Source organism: Oryza glaberrima, chromosome 11 (genome assembly GCF_000147395.1).
Source record: "Oryza glaberrima chromosome 11, OglaRS2, whole genome shotgun sequence".
NCBI classification, from domain to species: domain Eukaryota; kingdom Viridiplantae; phylum Streptophyta; class Magnoliopsida; order Poales; family Poaceae; genus Oryza; species Oryza glaberrima.
Window position 1 is genome coordinate 13,328,131 of NC_068336.1, and position 18,835 is coordinate 13,346,965.

Sequence of the window (18,835 nt, forward strand, 5' to 3'; positions counted from 1 at the left end):
ACCATATTAAAATTCATTCTTGCCTAACTTCCTCAGCTCCGTTGCCCCTCCTCCCTCTGCCTCTCTCATTCCCTCCCTCCTTCCTTCCACCTTTCCTCTGGCTATCCCTCCACCGCCGCCGAGGCACGCCAACACTGAATCGTGTCATCGTCGTCGCGTAGCCCCATGAGGAATCCGCTGTCAACAAGTATCGCTGCTGCATCGACCAGGGAGGAGGCCGAGGCCACCGGATCTAGCGACCCCACCTCCTTGCTGTGGACCTGGGTGTACAGAGTGGATAGCGGATGGGACAACGACGAGGAGGTGCAAGAAGATGGCTGACGACAATGCCCGTGACCGCCACATCTAGCCGTGGTGGTGATGGTCCTAGGGCATAGTTCTGCGCGTAGGCTCGGGATGCCGGCCCTTGGTGGTGATAGCGACTAGGATTGTGGCTCAGTGATGGCAGCGGCGACAACAACCTCGCCAGATTTGGTAGCCATCGGCCAGCCATTTCCTTCCTTGTAAGCGAGGATGAAAAGGTGGCGACCATGCTCTCCGTCAATGACCACGATGACAACCACGGTGGGAGGACTGCATGTGTTTGATGATTTGGGTTTGTGTTTGGAGATTTAAGGATTGTCATTGGGGATTTTGGGAATCTGTGATTCTTTTCATATGCCTTTTGTATTCTGATTTTAATTTTCTTTGCTCTGAAAAATATTTTTGCTAGCACTTTCGTTAGTGAAAATCATCTTTTTGCTGGCTGCCATCTTAGCTTGGCTGCCTGTGAAAGTCATTTTTCACTGGTGGCCTTTGCTCGCTAACGGCACCACCGGCCATAAGAGAAAACTGTTTTGGCCGCCAATGATTCAACTTTTTTAGTAGTGGCTCCTGAATAAAAAGAGAAACGGATATAGGCCGTTTCTGACTCTTGAATAGAAAGTGAAATGGATATAGCCCATTTCCTCATTTCTTTCAATAATATAAAAAGATTTGTGCACTTATATTTAAAGCTTTTCTTACAACATGTGTAACCTTGTTTGACAATGAGAACGTATATTTTCTCATAACTACATGGTACAAGAAAAAAAAGTAAACACAAAGCATCAACATCCATAATTTTTGTTGATATCCTAGTCACAACCTTGCATCAGTAACTAAGATTTCTAGCCACTTCGAATGATGCCATTGCTAGACTATTTATGATAACGAACAAAACAGCGTTGACAATGTAAAAGATGGCAAAGGGATACTGCTGGCTAATCTGTCTCTTAGTGTGTCGTTGTCGCTCCTTGGGAGCACCGATGAGGAACTTCACAATGCTTGTAAATGATCCTGGCATTGCTAAGATTGAAAGCAGCGTCGTTAGGATGTACATCCCATAGTAGATCAGCTGGGACATTGCAATCTTTATGCCCCTCTCCTTACTCATCACCGCCGCTATAGCTGCAAAGAAGCCTAACACCATGCTGTTTAGTGACAACCAAAGAAAGTGCATTGAGACCATGAAGCCTAGCCACGAGCGTTGAGACCTTGAAGCTCTCCCATAGACTAGTAGTATTGTCGCCATGACTGAAGTGACCACAGAGAAGGTGTCCAGAATAAGGAAAGCACTATACAAGCTATTCCCTGCTAAATTCGCTCTCCCATCATTTCCATATGATCCAGGAATGTTGAATGCAGCAGAGAAGGCAATTGTTGCCACAAGTGTTGAAACAACAGCCAGATTTTTTGATGTAGTCTCTCTCCATTTCATGATGTCCTGAACGTTCCATTTGTCTATATAATCTTGTCTTTGTGGTTGAAACTGTGCTCCTGAGGCGTACAACTTTAGCACTAACCTTACCTGCATATTGGTAAAATATTAAGTTTATTGCCTACTGACTACTAAATAAAATTCAACTATAACCCTAAGAATAAAATATATAGAGGCAATTACCATTGAGTAGAAACCTTTACAATTTTTGACAAGGTCAGTTGGTGTGTGGCCAGCATTGTTCATGATGTTGGCTTGCATCTTTCCACTTGATAATAGTTTAGAAACAACCTTGTATTCCCCTGCAATAACAGCTAAATGAAGTGTTGTGTTCCCCTCCTTGTCTTGCGCATTCAAAAGATGCTCAAGAATCTTCTTCTTTATAGCATATGAGATGATGGAAAGATGGCCTTTCATAGCTGCTGCATGCAGAAAGGTTCGGCCATAGTTGTCGCGAATGTCTGCCGAAGAAGGACAAAACTGTAGAAATAAATGGACTATAGCTGCATGGCCCATCAATGCTGCAACATGCAAAGGTGAAAGGCCTTCATTGTCCAGCATGAAGGCAGCGCTAGGTGGCGCATGAGTTAACATTTCTTGGATGATAGAGCAATCCCCGTCAGATGAAGCAAAATGCAGTGGGCTACTCTTGTTGCTGTCATAATCGCTAAGAAGTGCGGGTTTCCACTGCAGTAACAAAGAAACCATTTCTACAAACCACGGAATATATCTGTTAGAATTATATTCCTTTTGCTTCTAAGAACTATATATACATTTGAACAACACATAAAAAAAATGATGTCATGAATGTATATTTTTGTGATACATGCACTTATCCTTCATAAAGAAATTAAACTATAGTTTTAGAGGAAAGCACTATAATGGTATATATCATCTATGTACTAAAGGAACACTATAGTCTAGGTAGATAGAGTACACATTCAACCTATATATCAAGTGAATCATGGAAAATCACTTAATTAACTTCCTGTCATGATCCTGAATAGGTGTGAACTGTATGCTTGACAAAATGGCTCAGATTAACATATCCTTGTAAACATTTGAGAATTATTCATGCTATACGAAGTATTTTTGCATCCATCAAATATTTCATTAGCAAATTTCACAAAACCTCAGGTTTTGGGGCACCTGTAACGCAAAATTAACCCCAGGTTTTGCAACTTGTTTCATGAACCCCAGGTTTGGTGCAAAGTGTTGGAAAAAACCCCAACTACAAGCTTACATATATATGAGATATTCTTTAGTACATATTCACGATAGCTACTTTCAACAATAGCTGATCATTGTGGTCTGATCATTATGTGTATATTTAAACAACTAGGAAAGAAACCCGCGCAGATGCGCAGGTAATTTATTTGTTGTTTATAAAAAAGAATACTAAAATAATCATGTCTCATTATATTCATGGTAAGAACCATATATTACATTATAATCTTAAAAGAAAGAAATATTTATACCATAAAATAAACCATAAACTTTTGATATACTAAATGATAATGTCTATTATATTCAAACAAATTCACTTTATCCTGGTTATACATAAACTCGCCTATCACCAACTTTCGCAAACATACAAGTTAATATGTTCTTTTTTCTTTTAATATACATCTAAGTCACCTACGCATGTTCATGGGTAATATATGAAGGAATAATCCATAATATCAAAATTATTTGTGCTAATTTTGTGAATACTTTTTAGATGAGAATGGCATAATTACATAAGGATATAATATGTTTCCATGTGGCATTTTTTATTGCAAGTATGTATGTTTTCTTTTTGTGAACAGTAATATGTGTATTCATAGGATGGTCTGCAGACATTTATATGAGCACTTATGATTGCCTTTTACATCGTTTGTAAAACATACTTTCAAAAATTTTGGTGGGATGGCATGATGCAGCGCCACAGAGGCGCAATTTCTTTGAGAAGATTGCCAGGAGTGTCACTACATATATGCATAATTTGAGAAAAACTTTAGTGCTGCAAAGAAAAATATCAGATGAAGCAGATCGTATATGAACTCTTCTTTTTTATTGTTTTTGACATCTCTTATGCACATGCGTACAAACAAAGGGATTTTGTATACTACATATTATGGGTTTTAGTACTTATAGCTACTCTCTTATTTATTGTGAGCACGTTTCCCCGATTGATCTAGGCATTGATCTAGGAATTTTTACAAAAGAAATTAATACCTTTTGATAATAATATCTAAGTTTCTTCAAAAAAATAATAATATCTAAGTCCGTCTGAACTATTATATTCATTATAATTAAATTGATAATCATGACCTACATTGTTTATATTTAAGTGCAACAGGCGTATTATTAGAAATATATTCTATGTAAAGTTTTAAAAATAAAAAATGTATTTTTGGCTTTATAATATTTAATATTTAGTTAATCTTGCACTAATGACCTGTATCGTTTCGTGTGTCCAAGATAAACTCAGCCATTGAGCTAGATCAAAGCCTAAGTTCAAGATAGAGGACATCGATGTCAAAAGAATATATAAGTTCTTTAATTTTCAAATATTACACGAATAGAGAAAACACATAATACATGAAAAAATGTTGATGATAAATTTAGCAATATCATTTTGACATATTATTATTTTTTACCTAGGGAGTGGGAAATTTTTTGGAAGTGTTAGTCACAATTAGAGTTGTTTTTATTTTGAAAATGCAAGCCGAATTTAACTATTATATATTTTTTTTATTTATATTTTCATGGATGTTTCGACAGTCAGATGTTTGTTTCTTTCAGAACATCTAAAATTTATTAATTATGACCTAGGAGAGTTTTTAGGGGGCATTATGTGATGGCTTAGAAGCATTTTTAGGAAGTTTAATGGACTTAGGAGCATTATTATGCCCTTTCATTTAGGATTAGAGTAAATTTTAGAAAATTGCAACTTTCATGACAAAACTATCAGTTTACTGAAATATTAGCGACATATTTCAGTTTGCTGCAACAATAGCATAGGAATTTATCACAAAACTGCAACTTTTATATTATATGCTGCTAGAGTTGTCACCTATATGTACTCTAGCAACATATAATGTAAAAGTTGCAATTTTGTGATAAATTCCCACGCTATTGTTGTAGCAAACTGAAACATATCGCTAATGTTGCAGCAAACTGATAGTTTTGTTACTAAAGTTGCAGTTTTCTGAAACTTACTCTTTAGGATTATATCGAGTTTTTTGGTGCACTGAAAAATTGTGGAAAAAAGTATAAACTAGACAAGAGGAATGTTTACTTTGAGTAAACTTATGTGAATTTATTAAAAAGAATCATATGTAATGATGAAACAAGAGTATTTTAAAAAAAAATGTGGTTTTTTGAAACCTTTTGCTTCAAAATATACAATTCAACTGACCATCCGAGTTTGATCATCACCTAAGATTTCTCACAATGATAATCATCTAACAAAGTTTGTCTTTGTTTATTTGTACAAGGAGTAAATGCGCATCATGGAATGCGTTGCATGCATGCAATTGTACATATATGTGGCCAACCAAAATTAATTTCTATTGGTTTAACCCAAGCAACATTTAAAGTGTGAATTGTTTTGTGTTGGATACGAGACAACAGAGCACAATAATCGATGAGAATTAATTTTAGAATAATAGTACTGTGTTGATGTCCTTTGTTGTGGTGCTCTTTGCTTAGCGGAAATTATTACCTCGAGAGAGATTAGATGGAGATCATTCGAATACCATGCATAATTTTGTAAGTACTAATAGGTACTCATTTAGTAATTTATTTTCATTGACCTCCTGATCATGCATGTCACATCGTAAATGTCTACTTTTTCACCGGGAGTAAATTATGATATGCATGTTAATTGTTCTTTCATGTACACGTTGTTAGATGCTCCCCGTGTCCAATTTGGTTACACAAGCATTTCCAGCTGGTTTGTTCAGTCAACTGTTACTATTATTGTCTCTTTGGAGACATCCAATAAAAAAAAGACTAAATTGCATTAACGGTCCTTAAACTTATAATTAGATTTCACCTAGGTCTACGAACTTACAAATCACGCATTGAGATTCTCTAACTTGGTTTATTGTATCATTTCGGTCCAAAGCCTCGTTTGACCTTGGTCTTGCCCACGTGTCTTGCCACGTGGACGATGACTTGGCAAAATTTCCCATTTCTCCATTCTTTTCTCTTCTTGCTCCACTACTGGATGCACCAATGGCGACGGCAGGCAAGCAGCAGTGAGAGAGATGGCAGCGCTGGCCACACCGGCGGCGGGGTTGGCCCGACGGCAGAGTGGCGGCTCGAGGCTGGAGCTAACGACGGCAACCGTGATCTCCCTGCTCTCTCGACGGCCCCTATCTCAGATGTACTCAAGTGGCAGTGGCACTCGTTCGAGGTGCGGGGCTAGCAATGAGGACGAGATGGAGCCATGGCGGGCTAGCCTCTCGAGGTGGAGCGGCAGCGTGGCCTCGAGCTCTTCACCATCAGCCTCCTCTCCCCTCTTCTCATACCATGGTGGCCACCGAGGAGGCCGTGGGCAACGGCATCCTCTTCATCCCAAGCCGCTGACACTGGCCGAGATTGGCGATGTGAACAAATAGGGATGTAGCCGTGTTCCTCTGCGGAGAGAGCAGATCGATGGGGATGGCCGCCCCATGGCATCGTTGGCTGCGGTCCCCCACGATGACGACAAGCGGAAGGGTAGGGCTTGGGAGGAGGCTGAGCGCAGGAGGATCCTCAAGCGGCTAGGGATACTCTCTTGCCCTCCTCTCCGGTAGGCCGGTGAACTCTTCCTGTCACTGGCCCCCAATGGGCAAGGCCACTATCACGACTCACGAGCGGTCTCAGTGGTGGACTCCGCGGCGGCAACGGGAGGTGGTGCCCCTCTTGTGCAGACGCTGGTGTTAACAACCAAATTTGGTAACATCAGCGTCGGAGAGAAGATTAGATCGAAGCAAAGTCGGAAGCGGAGATCGAGTTTGAAAACAGGGCAGGAATCGGCTGAAGTCCAGATCGGCTACGACAAGATCGGCTGAGTCTGAGTTGAGCTAAATAAGCCGATATAGCCGATTCCGACAATACGACTTGTGCGCGACATCGGGTTCAAGTTAATGTACTTCAAGATGATTGCCACGCATGGATAGAGTCCTGGGAAGACAATTGTATCTATTGACTAGGATATTTTATGTGAATTCCTTATAGATAAGTGTGGGCAAAAGTCTGCCACAAAGACTTGTGGTATCTTAGAGTTTGTTACAGATAATGGTTGTGTCTGGTATGGGCATATCTTGTAATCCTCGGGTATAAATAGACGCCGAGCCCTATGTAAAAACAAAAGACACACGTTCAATACAATCTCGGCACATCGCCACCCTTTTTTACTTTCGTTTTATTTCGACGAGTTCTTGCTTTCGGGTTGAGCTGCATCGATTTCGATCTTCAACAAGAGGTAAACTTGTTATGGCGGCTTGCGTTCTCGGGATTAGTGCTTCCATCTTTATGACACTCTAATCTTGTTTATGTAATTCGTCGAGTTATCATATGTCTTACATAATCTCTAGCAATATCATCATCTAACCTGCCGTCGGTTAATATCTGTCAATAGAGGGTAGCCGATTAGGTTAAATATTGATATTGGTCTAGATTATATGAGACATCTACCATTCCATGAGACTTCTAGCGGCTTGATTGTCTAGATATTGTTCTTCTTTTCATACTTAATGCTGCATCAGTTAAGTTTGATCTATTAAGTCGTGCTTAGAGTATCAATCCCTAGCCTGCCTTCTAGTTGCCGATTAGAATAGCATCGGAGTTTCAGCCGATCGTATCTGATTTAACTACTCTTTATCCTATATGCTTGATTGACATGTTAAATCTGCCCTTTGTGTTAAGATCTTACTGCATTTCAGTATATTAGGCTTTTGTTTAGTATATTCTACTTGCTTTAACATCTTAACATAGAGTGGTATCGGAGTATTAGCCGATACATGCTAGATCTATCTGATCGGCTATGCTATGAACGTATATAGTCTCATTATTAATATATATTTCGATCTAAGTGATTTATACTGTCTCGGCATGGCAAGTGATCTATCCCAATTAATTGATTTAAGTATATATCGATATAAGGATTATATATTGTTAATATCTACAGCTGATCGAGTAGATTTAGTTCTTCTTTACTTATTCATGACTGCCGATCGATACATGGATGACATCGACCCAAAGATAAATGATATGTCATCAGCATCTAGCCGATCGGCCATCATTTATAGATTTAACTACGGTTTCTTTGCTTCTATTTTTTGTTGATTACAGGATCAAATCAACTGGCACACTAATACATCCGAAGGCGAGCTTTGGACTTGCACTGGAGTTAAGCAGATCTCCCAGGCCACGTGTTTTCTGTCAACAGCTGGCTAGCGGGCAACGACGGCTGTGCGCTGGAGGCACATGGTCGCTGCCGCCGTTAGCAGAGTTGATGAGAAAAGAAGGGGAACGGTGGAGGAAGAAGAGAAAGGAGGGGAGTAGGAAAAAAAGGTGAAAAAGGGAAAATTTTACTATGTCATTGTCCACATGGCATGCCACGTGGGCAAGACCATAGTCAAACGAAGATTTTGGACATAATGATACAATAAACCAAGTTAAATGATCTCAATGCGCGATTTGTAAGTTCATGGACCTAGGTGAAACCCGCTTACAAGTTTAAGGACCGCTGGTGTAATTTACTCAATAAAAAACGGTTACTAGTTACTTCATCTGTTTCACAATGTAAGTTATTCTAGCATTTTACACATTCATAGTGATGTTAATGAATCTAGACACGGAGTATTTCAATAATTTGAGGAAATTAAACTATTAGTTGATAAAAGTACAAGCTTGTCGGATTGAGGAAATTAAACTAGGAAGTTGCTCGCAAACCCTAGGAGTCGTACTGAGGTAATTCATTATATATCAAAATACAAGGGCTGTCAATGTTCCAAAATGTTGATTACTGAATTATATAAACATTCTGATCGCTGCTTTCAAGTAAAGCCTTTGTTGTTATTATTTTCATATGTGGAATCAACTATTAGTATGTGAGTATGAAAACCATGTGGCATATATGTCAAAATTTAAGTTGTATTGGTGATCTACTAATATTATCCAAATCTCGTGCCCTGTGAAACTGTACAGCCTGATGGATAATCTAGAGCTAATGTTAATTTCATTTTGAACCACTTTTTATTACGGATATTTCACTTTGGACCATCATGTAAACCAATATTTTCACTTTAGACCTATAATCTTTTTATCAAACATATGAACGATTTCGAGTGCATTGGTTTCTACTCGTTATTGAACTCTGATAAAATTATCGAGACAATTACTTTGACATATGATAAATTGATGTAGATAGATAAAATAGTTGAGAGTGGTCTAAAATGCCAACAGAGGTAAATTTATCAGGTTGAAAATGAAAACATTTGTTGAAGGGTGATCTAAAGCGAAACAATGATAATAAAATGTGGCACAAAGTGAAACTTATTCATATTTAATTTACATGTAAAGTCGTAACTAAACAATAACTCAAAAATCAAGCATACGTGCAGATATAAAATGCCAAGTTGTCAACAAAGTAATCACCTGAACTTTGGAGAACAGCAGCATGCAGCGCATTCTGCGACTTGGGGCCGACAGCTGATGCATTCCTGCACCAGAGAATTGCTCTGACGGCGCGCACTGACCCGCTCATCACTGCCAGGTACAGCGACGACACCCCGGCGCCGTTCAGCTCGGCCGCCAGCCCAGGATCCACCCGCACCAGCGCCTCCGCCGCCTCGCCATGGCCGTGCCTCGCGGCGAGGTGCAGCGGCGTGTCCCCGGCCTCGTTCCTGCCGCGCAGGATCTCCTGCAGCCTGCCCTCCTCCACGTTGGCTGCAGCCAGCGGCCGGATGATGGCCTCGACCGCGCCGGCGTGCCCTGCGCCCGCCGCGCAGTGCAGCGGCGTGTCCCCCGATGAGTTCACCGAGGTGATGAGGCTGCCGTTTCCCCAGCGGCATAGCTGAGCAATCAGGTCGCAGTGCCCTTTCCACGCAGCGATGTGGAGAAGCGTGCTGCGGTCTCCGGTCACCTCGTCTGTGCTGCAGGCTCCATGGTAATTACAATCTGAAAATGTTATGTTTCAGGAGATCTTACAACTTTCTATGTTACAAAGAGAAATAGTAATATTCCATATAATAAACTTATCTTTTACAGCAAATTTAAATTAATACATAGATTGATTCATGCAGTGCAAAATTACACTAGTATTAGCAGTGAAAGATGCTGAAACAAACTAAAAACGAAGATATATTGCAAAGAACTGCCCCATCACCACAAAAACTGCAAAGAAGGGCTTGCAAAATACCAGTCGGTGCCGTGGATCGCCGGCCGTTTTCTGCCGGCTCCGCCGAGGCGCCGCTTCTTGCTAAGAGCTCGGTGACCTTAACTGTATTCCCCTCAAATGCTGCAATGTATAGCTCAGAGCACATGACTAGGTGTTCAGGAATCTGATGCCGTTCACAACCAGCAGCAGTGAGCTCCATTATTTTTGTTCATATATGTATGCACACTAGCACGTCCCTGTTAGGATTTATAAACAAGAAGAAGTTGCCACCTCCACCGGGCTAGTTTCTTCTGACTTAGAGGTGGTTATATTCACTAAACTGCATGTATTATAGCATATCCTTTGTTGAATTGGGTGTTTAGGTGACGTAAGACCAGAACCAAATGTTGACTTATTAAGTTAAGGGAGAATAGTCAATATGGTCCCGAAGTTTCGCTCCTGGTCATTTTAGTCCTTAATCTTTCATATTGTCCAAACAAGTCTTTTAATTTTGTCATGTGGGCTGATATAGTCCTTGGTCCCACCAAAATCACCACATGGACGTGCCATGTCACATTCCTATGCAAAATCTATATGATTTGTCCAATTTACCCTTACATATATCATAGGAAAATAAAAAACAAAAGGTAAAATGTAAGAGCAAAAATATACCTCAAAAGGGTGAAAAAAAACATAAGTATTTTTTCCTATGGTTATGTCTAATTCACCCTTATATTTATTTTCTATGATACACGTAAGGGTAAATTGGACAATTCATTATAGATTTTGCATGAATGATGACATGGCATATCCATATGATGATTTTGGTGGACCCAAAAACTATTCTAGGCCTTATAACAAAGTTTAAGGATTCCTTTGAACCATTTAAAATGTTAGAGACTAAACTGATCCTACAGAGAAACTTTAGGGACTAAAGTAGCTATTCTCCCTTAAGTTAATCAAATCTCGTATGATATTTTTTTTTTGCGAGGAACTCGTATGATATTTGTTACCAACCTCTACAACATTAGACCCAACAATTGAGTCTTCGATGGGGGTACACTTGGATCAATTGAACTGGAATTGGGAAAGAGAAGCAGACATCTGGCTCTAGGACATGGAGACAAGTTAGAGATGAACAACTGTTCCTGAACATCCTGACCGACCAATGACCACTTTAGTTTCTAAGGATCGAATCTATTAATAATACTAATTCTGTTTTTCTAATATATGACACCGACAAACATTTGAATATTCGTCTTATTCAAATCTTTACTGAACATTAATAAAAAAATTTGGGCTTCTATGATTCGTTAACCGCGTTGCACATCCCTTGGTAGGTGTGGGATTTGGGAAGTACCGAGGGTCATAAGACAATCCTGGTGAGCATCTTTAAGAGAATGACTATTTGGATCTCAAAGCCAAAATTTGGCAAACAACTAGGAAAAACATCATCCAACAAATATGCTATTCGGTCCGGCTTGTCAATACAACACCCTGGGTGGTCAAATCTTGCTAGCCTTCTCGGTTGGTGAAGATGGGTACCACCATATTTTCCCTCTTTCACATGTAGCAATGTCCCCATTGCCTCAAACTCTCCTCTTGATCACGACCTCCTGCCATCCTCACCATCTTCATACTTGGCCAACGATGGCTCCTTCCCTCAGCGCGAGCTGCATCAGTCGGCTCCTTCGGCGAGCTACCATCTCTCTTTCCAATCCTTTGCCGCCGTCGACGTGATCTCGGCGAGGCCATCAAGGAGTGTCAGGTCCACAGAGCTTCACTAAGCATTCGCATCGAGCTTCACACAATGTCCTTGGTGAGCACTAGCTTTGCCGTCGTCAACCCGATCTTGCTGAGGCCAGCAAGGAGAAGATCAACGTCAACATAGAGCGTCGAGCTCTCCGCACTCCTCTGCCAAGAAGATCTTGACACCGCCTATGCTCCCCAACCATCATTGCCTACCACCCACGCCAGCGTCACTTGGATCCGTGGGTCCCCATATGGATCTGTGCGCTGGTGAAAAGGGAGAGAGCTGGCGGCAGAGGAGGCACTGCGGTGGCAAGGAAGGAGAGATGGAGGGTGTGGGGGAGAGCCAACGTGGAGGAAGGCACGCAGCCAACAGCATAGGCAGCGAGGCGGCTCGATGGTGAGGGAGGGAGGGTGCGGCGACTGCTGGTCTTGAGTGGGTAGGGAAAACACTAGAGAGAGGGAGAAGGAAGAAGTAAAAGAGAGGCTAATAGAGAGTTCATCTGGAGTAAAATACGATGACTATATTTCTTTTTTGGCAAGCTCTGACCAAATAAATATTTGGAGAGCCAAAAATAGCAACTTTATTGGCAATAGGTGAATCAATTTCTATTCTAGCTCAGTATTTATGCCAACTTTTTTGCATGTAAACACATGCAACACTGTAATTTCAAATGTGAGCATGCCAAATCCAGATTTAAGAATATAGGCAGAATTCTGAAGTGCATTGTAGTTCCATCGAACCAGATGTCCAAATCAATATGACGGGCCACTGAATTGAGATTTAACTTTTGACATACTTAATTAGGTGGTTGGCTCACAACTTACACGTTCAAATATGGTTTAAATTATGTTATTTTGCTTACATTAAATTGTGTTATTTTGCTTACATATCTTGCATTCATATTTCTTAGTGTAATCTGAATATAGCAAGTTAAGATACCTAAACAATTGCTATTGGCTGATAAATAAGAAAGTTTACTGTCCTTGCTAATTTTTACAAGTTATTTCTAGAAAAAATGGAGCAAAAAGCCCATTGTTTTGTTAGGCATTGGGTCAACGTACTAATGTGTGCTCATGTGGATATTTTGTCTACAAATAGAATTCCAAACATAGCTTGCTCACACTCGTAAATAAAGGCTTCCAAACATATAAAAAAATCAGGCATTTTGTGTGTGTAGTCCATGCAAATTTTTATAAGGTGTCACTTATGATATACATATATTGGATTGACATATTATGTGTAACCTATATACTATGGTTGAAAGTGACCTGATGCTATTCGATGATTGTCTTATGTTTTGTTAGTTTTGTACTGGTTGCCATGAATTACACTTAGCAGCATCGCACCTATCATGGGAGGTTTCTAGTGACATCAACGGAAGTAATGGCTACACAACTTAGCACTACGAACATAACCACATTAAACGCATAGCTAATGGTGAAGGGATACTGTCGGCAGATGCGTCTCTTGACACGCCGTTGTCGTTCCATGCAACCCCCTATCAGAAACTTCAAAGTGCCTATAAGTGACCCTGGTGTTACAAGGCTTATGAGCAGCATTACCAAGAAGTACATCCCAAAGTAGATCATTTGGGACATTGCTGTCTTCGTGCCCACTTTCTTGTTCGTCACTGCGGCCATAGCAGTGAAGAAGCCTAGCACCATGCTGTTAAGTGACATCCATAGGAAGTGCATCGAGATCATGAAGCCTACCCATGAGCGGTTAGACTGCGAGGCTCGTCCATAGACTAGAAGTATTGTTGCCGTCACTGAACTGACCACAGCAAATGTATCCAAAACCAAGAAGGCATCATACATGCGATCACCAGTTAGGATTGCTTTTCCATCATCTCCATATGATCCAGGAACGTTGAAAGCTGCGGAGAAGGCGACTGTTGCCACAAGCGTGGAAACAACTGCAAGATTTTTCGATGTTGTCTCTCGCCATTTCATTATATCTTGGCCGTTCCATTTCTCTATCTGATCCTGTCTTTGTGGTTGGAATTGTGCTCCTGAGACATACATCTTCACCACTAACCTTACCTGCATATTGGTATTTAGTTGTGCCAATTACTTACTGAATTAATTGAACAGTGCTACCAAAAGTTACATTTTGCTTAAGGATGTATATATGTAGAGAGACATTACCATTGAGTAGAAACCTTTGCAATCCTTCACAAGGTCAGATGGTGTGCAACCTGCATTGTTCATGATATGAGTTTGCACCTTGCCACTTGATAACAGCTTAGAAACAACATTGTATTCCCCTGCAGCCACCGCTAAATGGAGAGGCGTGTTTCCGTCCCTGTCCTGAGCATTCAGATGGTGCTCGAGCATCCTGTTTTTCGTAGCATGCGAGATGATGGAAGCAGGGCCTTTCATAGCTGCAACATGTAGAAAGCTCCTGCCATGCTTGTCTCGAACATCCGCTGAAGCCGGTGAGAACTGCATCAGCAAGCGGACGGCAGCTGCATGGCCCATCAGCGCTGCGGCATGCAGTGGCGAGAGGCCCTGGTTGTCCTGCATGTGTGCAGCTCCGGGAGGTGCATGAGCTAGGATTGCTTTGATGATGGAGCAGTCACCGTCAGATGAGGCAAAATGCAGTGGGCTGCTCCTGTTGCTGTCAAGATCGGTGACCAGTCCTGGTTTCCAGTTCAGTAGCAAAGAAACCATTTCTGCAAACAAGAGAGCAGTCTTTTAGAGTTATTATGATAGTATAGAACTAGTAATACATGGTAGATAAATAGTTGAACAAATGTGTAAGGAAATGAGTTCAGGTTAGCATGTAGCAGAGTATAAACTGTGTTCACATCCATTTATGGGCCCTTGCCGGTTAGTTAATTCAAGAAAGACACTGGATATGAATATGAACCTGGCACAAAGATCCCAAATCAATCATAACAAAAGTCATCACATTGGTTACACGGACATGCAAATTTCAATACATAGAAAGCCGTTTTTTTCAATCAAATATAGATTGCCGGCCTTCTAAAACGGCATGCAATCCGTGGTTTGCATGCATGCACGTATATGCCCAATAAACATATGTGCAATTAGGAGCTAGGTTGTTTCTATTTTGCCAGCCATGGGTAGATCAGTGAGTTGGTTATTTTTGGGTCAATATTAAAATCTAGGCGCGTGCATGACATTATAAAAATAAGTTATTTCATTCCCTAAAGCATATAAAATTTTGTTAATTAAAGAATTGTACAAAGCATGTAAATAACGTAGCGGATGATTACCGGGTGAATTTGTTCTCAAGAAGAAAACGTAAATCTCAAAAAGGAACATGTAAATAACGTACTGGAGAAGATAAGCACCAGTACCGATGCATACCTAGAACTAATACTAAAAATAATTATACCCTTCTCCATCTCCTCTTTTTGCTCTTACTACTGAAGTACTGTATAAGTTTTTCAATATATTTTAAGTGATACCCTTTTTGGAGTGTTGCATTTTTACTTTTTTGATGCAAATACCGTAAAACCTTTATTCTAAGTAAAGGACGCGCTTTGCCATGACATGGTTTGTTGTGTGATCGAGTACTTATCTTCATAGCTTCATAATATGGTTATGGCTGTGTTTAGTTCTTTGGCCAATATTTTTTAAAGTATACGGATATATATTTTAGGAATTAAACGTAGACTAATAACAAAACAAATTACAGATTCCGCTTGTACACTGTGAGACGAATTTATTAACCCTAATTAATCTGTCATTAGCAAATGTTTATTGTGGCATCACATTGTTAAATCATGGCGTAATTAGGCTCAAAAAGATTCGTCTCGCAATTTACATGCAAACTGTGCAATTGGTTTTTTCGTCCACATTTAATGCTCCATGCATATGTCCAAACATTTAATGTCACGAAATTTGTGGAAGTTTGAGGGGAAGTAAACACGGCCTATACCTTGAATTTCCAATGCCTCATGTCACATCTAAATTGGTCAACTTCCCTCATGTGTACATATAAATATGATTGTTGTTCTTTCATCAATGTGTACATGTTGAACTTGTTATGATATTCCATCCTTCGAATTTTGACCAAATTAATAAGAATCCCCAGCTGGTTTAATAATCGTTAGATGTATGGAGCCCAACTCACAATTAATATAATCGTGAAAAACACTTGGCACATGCCTCATTTCCCTTTAATTAACCTGAATATCACAGGTAAAAAGAAAAAAGAAAAAGATGAGTATAGTAATTAGCTGACCTGAACACTGGAGAACCGCAGCGTGCAACGCGTTCTGTGATTTCGGGCCAGCGGCTGACGCGTCCCTGCACCAGAGGATCGCCGTGACGGCGCGCACCGACCCGCTCATCACCGCCAGGTAGAGCGGCGACACGCCGGCGCCGTTCAGATCGGCCGCCGTCTCCGGCGCCGCCTCCACCACCGCCTCCGCGGCCTCGCCGTGGCCGTGCCTCGCGGCGAGGTGCAGCGCCGTGTCGCCGGCCTCGTTCTTCCCGCGAAGGGCCTCCCGCAGCCTGTCCTCCTCCACGTTCGCGCGTGCCAGCCGGTCGATGGCCCGGACCGCGCCGGCGTGCCCCGCCCTCGCCGCGCAGTGCAGCGGCGTGTCCCCCGACGAGCTCGCCGCGGAGAGGAGGCCGCTGTCCCGGCGGCATAGCTCGTCGATCAGGCCGTCGTGCCCCTGCGCCGCGGCGATGTGGAGAAGCGTCCAGCGATCGGCGGTCAGCTCGTGAATGTTACAGTTTCCATGGTGTTTAGCTGGAAAAACGCGTCGATTTGAAATCAAAATTTCAGCTCAATCGATGATTAATTTTGCTCCTAAAAACTCGCTTTCAAGAGAACATGTGATTTCTCCGAATCCCATTTTGTGCAAGATGAGCAGGAAACGGCAGCTACCAAGCTGAGAAAAGGGCCTTGAAATTACCTGTTGGTTGTGCCGCCGGCGACGACCAGCCGTTCCCGGCGACTGCCGCGGAGGCGCGGCTTCCTTCTAAAAGTCCGATGACCTGATCAGTGTGCCCCTCGAACGCTGCAATGTAGAGCTCAGAGCACATGAACAAGTCGTCACGAATGTCACGCTCACTGCCAGCAGGTGTGAGGTCCATTGGTTAGTTTTCCATTTTGATGAATGCATCTGTTAGGAATTATGAATGATATTGGATGGCACCGTCCCCAGGATTAGAATGCACGCGTCAGTTTGTGCTCAGTCAACGGTTATGTTCATGACATGAGATCGTCTGTATATTGTAACATATCTTTTGTTCAACGGGCCCTTTTTTTTTTAGATAGTGGAATATAATACCTATAGAGATGGCAGATGATGAGGACCAAATAGCTATAGACTTGGCAATTTCTTTTGTTATAGTAACAGACAGAATTATACATGATAATTGAGCGAGTTGTACGTGGCTACAGAAAAGATAATTCTAAAAAATTTTTTTAAAAAAATACAGTGTCAGTTTACGTGTACTAGCTATCTATGTCCACTATTGTGGAACAGGTCATCTGTATCGCATGAAAAACCCTCATATGTGTCAGCGAACGCTTGGCCAGTGATGTGAAAACTCAATCTGTGTTAGACCATCTGCTGTCACCGATAGCAGTCATCTTTATCAGGGCCTAACTAAAAGCCTGACACCGATAAAGATTGATCAGACAAATGAGCCATGCTGCTACCCGGCCGTCATTAACAAGTCATCACCGTGACGGCTGCCTACTACAAACCGACAAAGATAACTAGGTCAGATTTGTTGGCGTTGTTGACGGCCGATAAGTACCGATAAATAAGAAGAGAACTAAATTTTCTTACATGTATATTAGTATAAATAATATAATTTCACTTGTCTTAAGAATTACTATGTATGTAGGCAATATACGTTAAAGTGAAGGAGAAATGAGCAGGCATGAAAGAAAAACACTTCAGACAAATCACAAGCGAGCACACGAATTAAGGCCCCTCAAGTCAAATCAAATCGGCCTAAAGTGTGGTCAAAGAATCCAAAACCGTCATAGGATCAAGGGGGCCGACTAGAGGGGGGTGAATAGGCAGTTTTAAAACTTTTGGCTAAAACCGAGTTTTGTATGAGGAAGTGTAAATCAAAACGGTTTTACACAATTCAAAACCTAAATCAACTAATCTCAAGTAAGTACACAAAGAAGCTAGCCTATGTTAAGATTTGCAAGCCTAGGGTGATAGGAGCACAAACAAGCTCTAGTATGTAAACTTGCTCAAATGTAAATGCAACAAATAAAAAAGACAAGAGACAAGGGATTTTTCACCGAGGTTCAGAAACTCGCCGGTTTCCTAATCCCCGTTGAGGCGAGCCCAACTCCACCGCTCAACCACGAAGCCACCGCACGTCCCCTTCGTCAAGGGGTGGGCAAAGTGGGAGCCGGCCCACGGAGAGGACTACCCAAGTCTTAATCATTAGGGTAGTTCTTCCTTCACTCCGAAGGTGGTGAACTCCAAACTACTCACAACCGGTGCCGGGCCTCCTCCACAATCTCCTCGGAGAGGTCACTGGGCAACACCTCCACAAGCCGTCTAGGAGGCGGCAACCTTCAAGAGTAACAAGTCTAGGATGCTTGCCGAGGATGATCAAGTGCCACTGCACACTGCTATAACAATGAAGCAATGCACTTGGATTGGCTTAACTCACTCTCAAACACCTCACTAGATAAACTAAGTGCACAACGGTGTGAGAGCTCTTGCAAGGGTTCAAGATAATGTAATGGAGTGCCAAAACCTTACCCTTGCTGCTGGGGAGTGGATATATATACCCCCAATCACCAAAACTAGCACTTGGAGTCGAAATCCCCAACTCTGTGCTCTGCCGGTAAGACCGCCATAGTGTGGCCGGTCAGACCAGACTACTTTGTAACGGCTAGAAAACTAGCCGTTGCAGGGCAATCATTGAGCCCACTCAACCTGGCCGGTCTGACCGTAGTGTAGTGGCCGGTCAGACCGTCCGTCGGCTCGTTCTGACCGGTTGCGGCTTTGGCGGCTCTGTATCGCCAC

The 18,835-nt window shown here is 41.7% G+C and overlaps 2 protein-coding genes across 2 annotated transcripts; both read right to left on the reverse strand.

Moving 5' to 3' along the window:
• Positions 1 to 984: 984 nt before the first annotated feature.
• LOC127755434 (uncharacterized) lies at positions 985 to 10,314 on the reverse strand. The gene is made up of 4 exons (XM_052281112.1): positions 10,137 to 10,314; positions 9,374 to 9,895; positions 1,922 to 2,448; positions 985 to 1,828 (listed from the first exon to the last, which is right to left on the reverse strand). The coding sequence occupies exons 1-4, from the start codon at positions 10,312 to 10,314 to the stop codon at positions 1,133 to 1,135; spliced, it is 1,923 nt and encodes a 640-aa protein (XP_052137072.1). The 3' UTR covers positions 985 to 1,132.
• Positions 10,315 to 13,012: 2,698 nt separating this feature from the next.
• Positions 13,013 to 16,929, reverse strand: LOC127755184 (ankyrin repeat-containing protein NPR4-like). The gene is made up of 4 exons (XM_052280844.1): positions 16,742 to 16,929; positions 16,063 to 16,575; positions 13,995 to 14,521; positions 13,013 to 13,889 (listed from the first exon to the last, which is right to left on the reverse strand). Exons 1-4 carry the CDS (start codon positions 16,920 to 16,922, stop codon positions 13,197 to 13,199), a joined length of 1,914 nt encoding a protein of 637 aa, XP_052136804.1. The 5' UTR covers positions 16,923 to 16,929; the 3' UTR covers positions 13,013 to 13,196.
• Between the last annotated feature and the right edge of the window lie 1,906 nt (positions 16,930 to 18,835).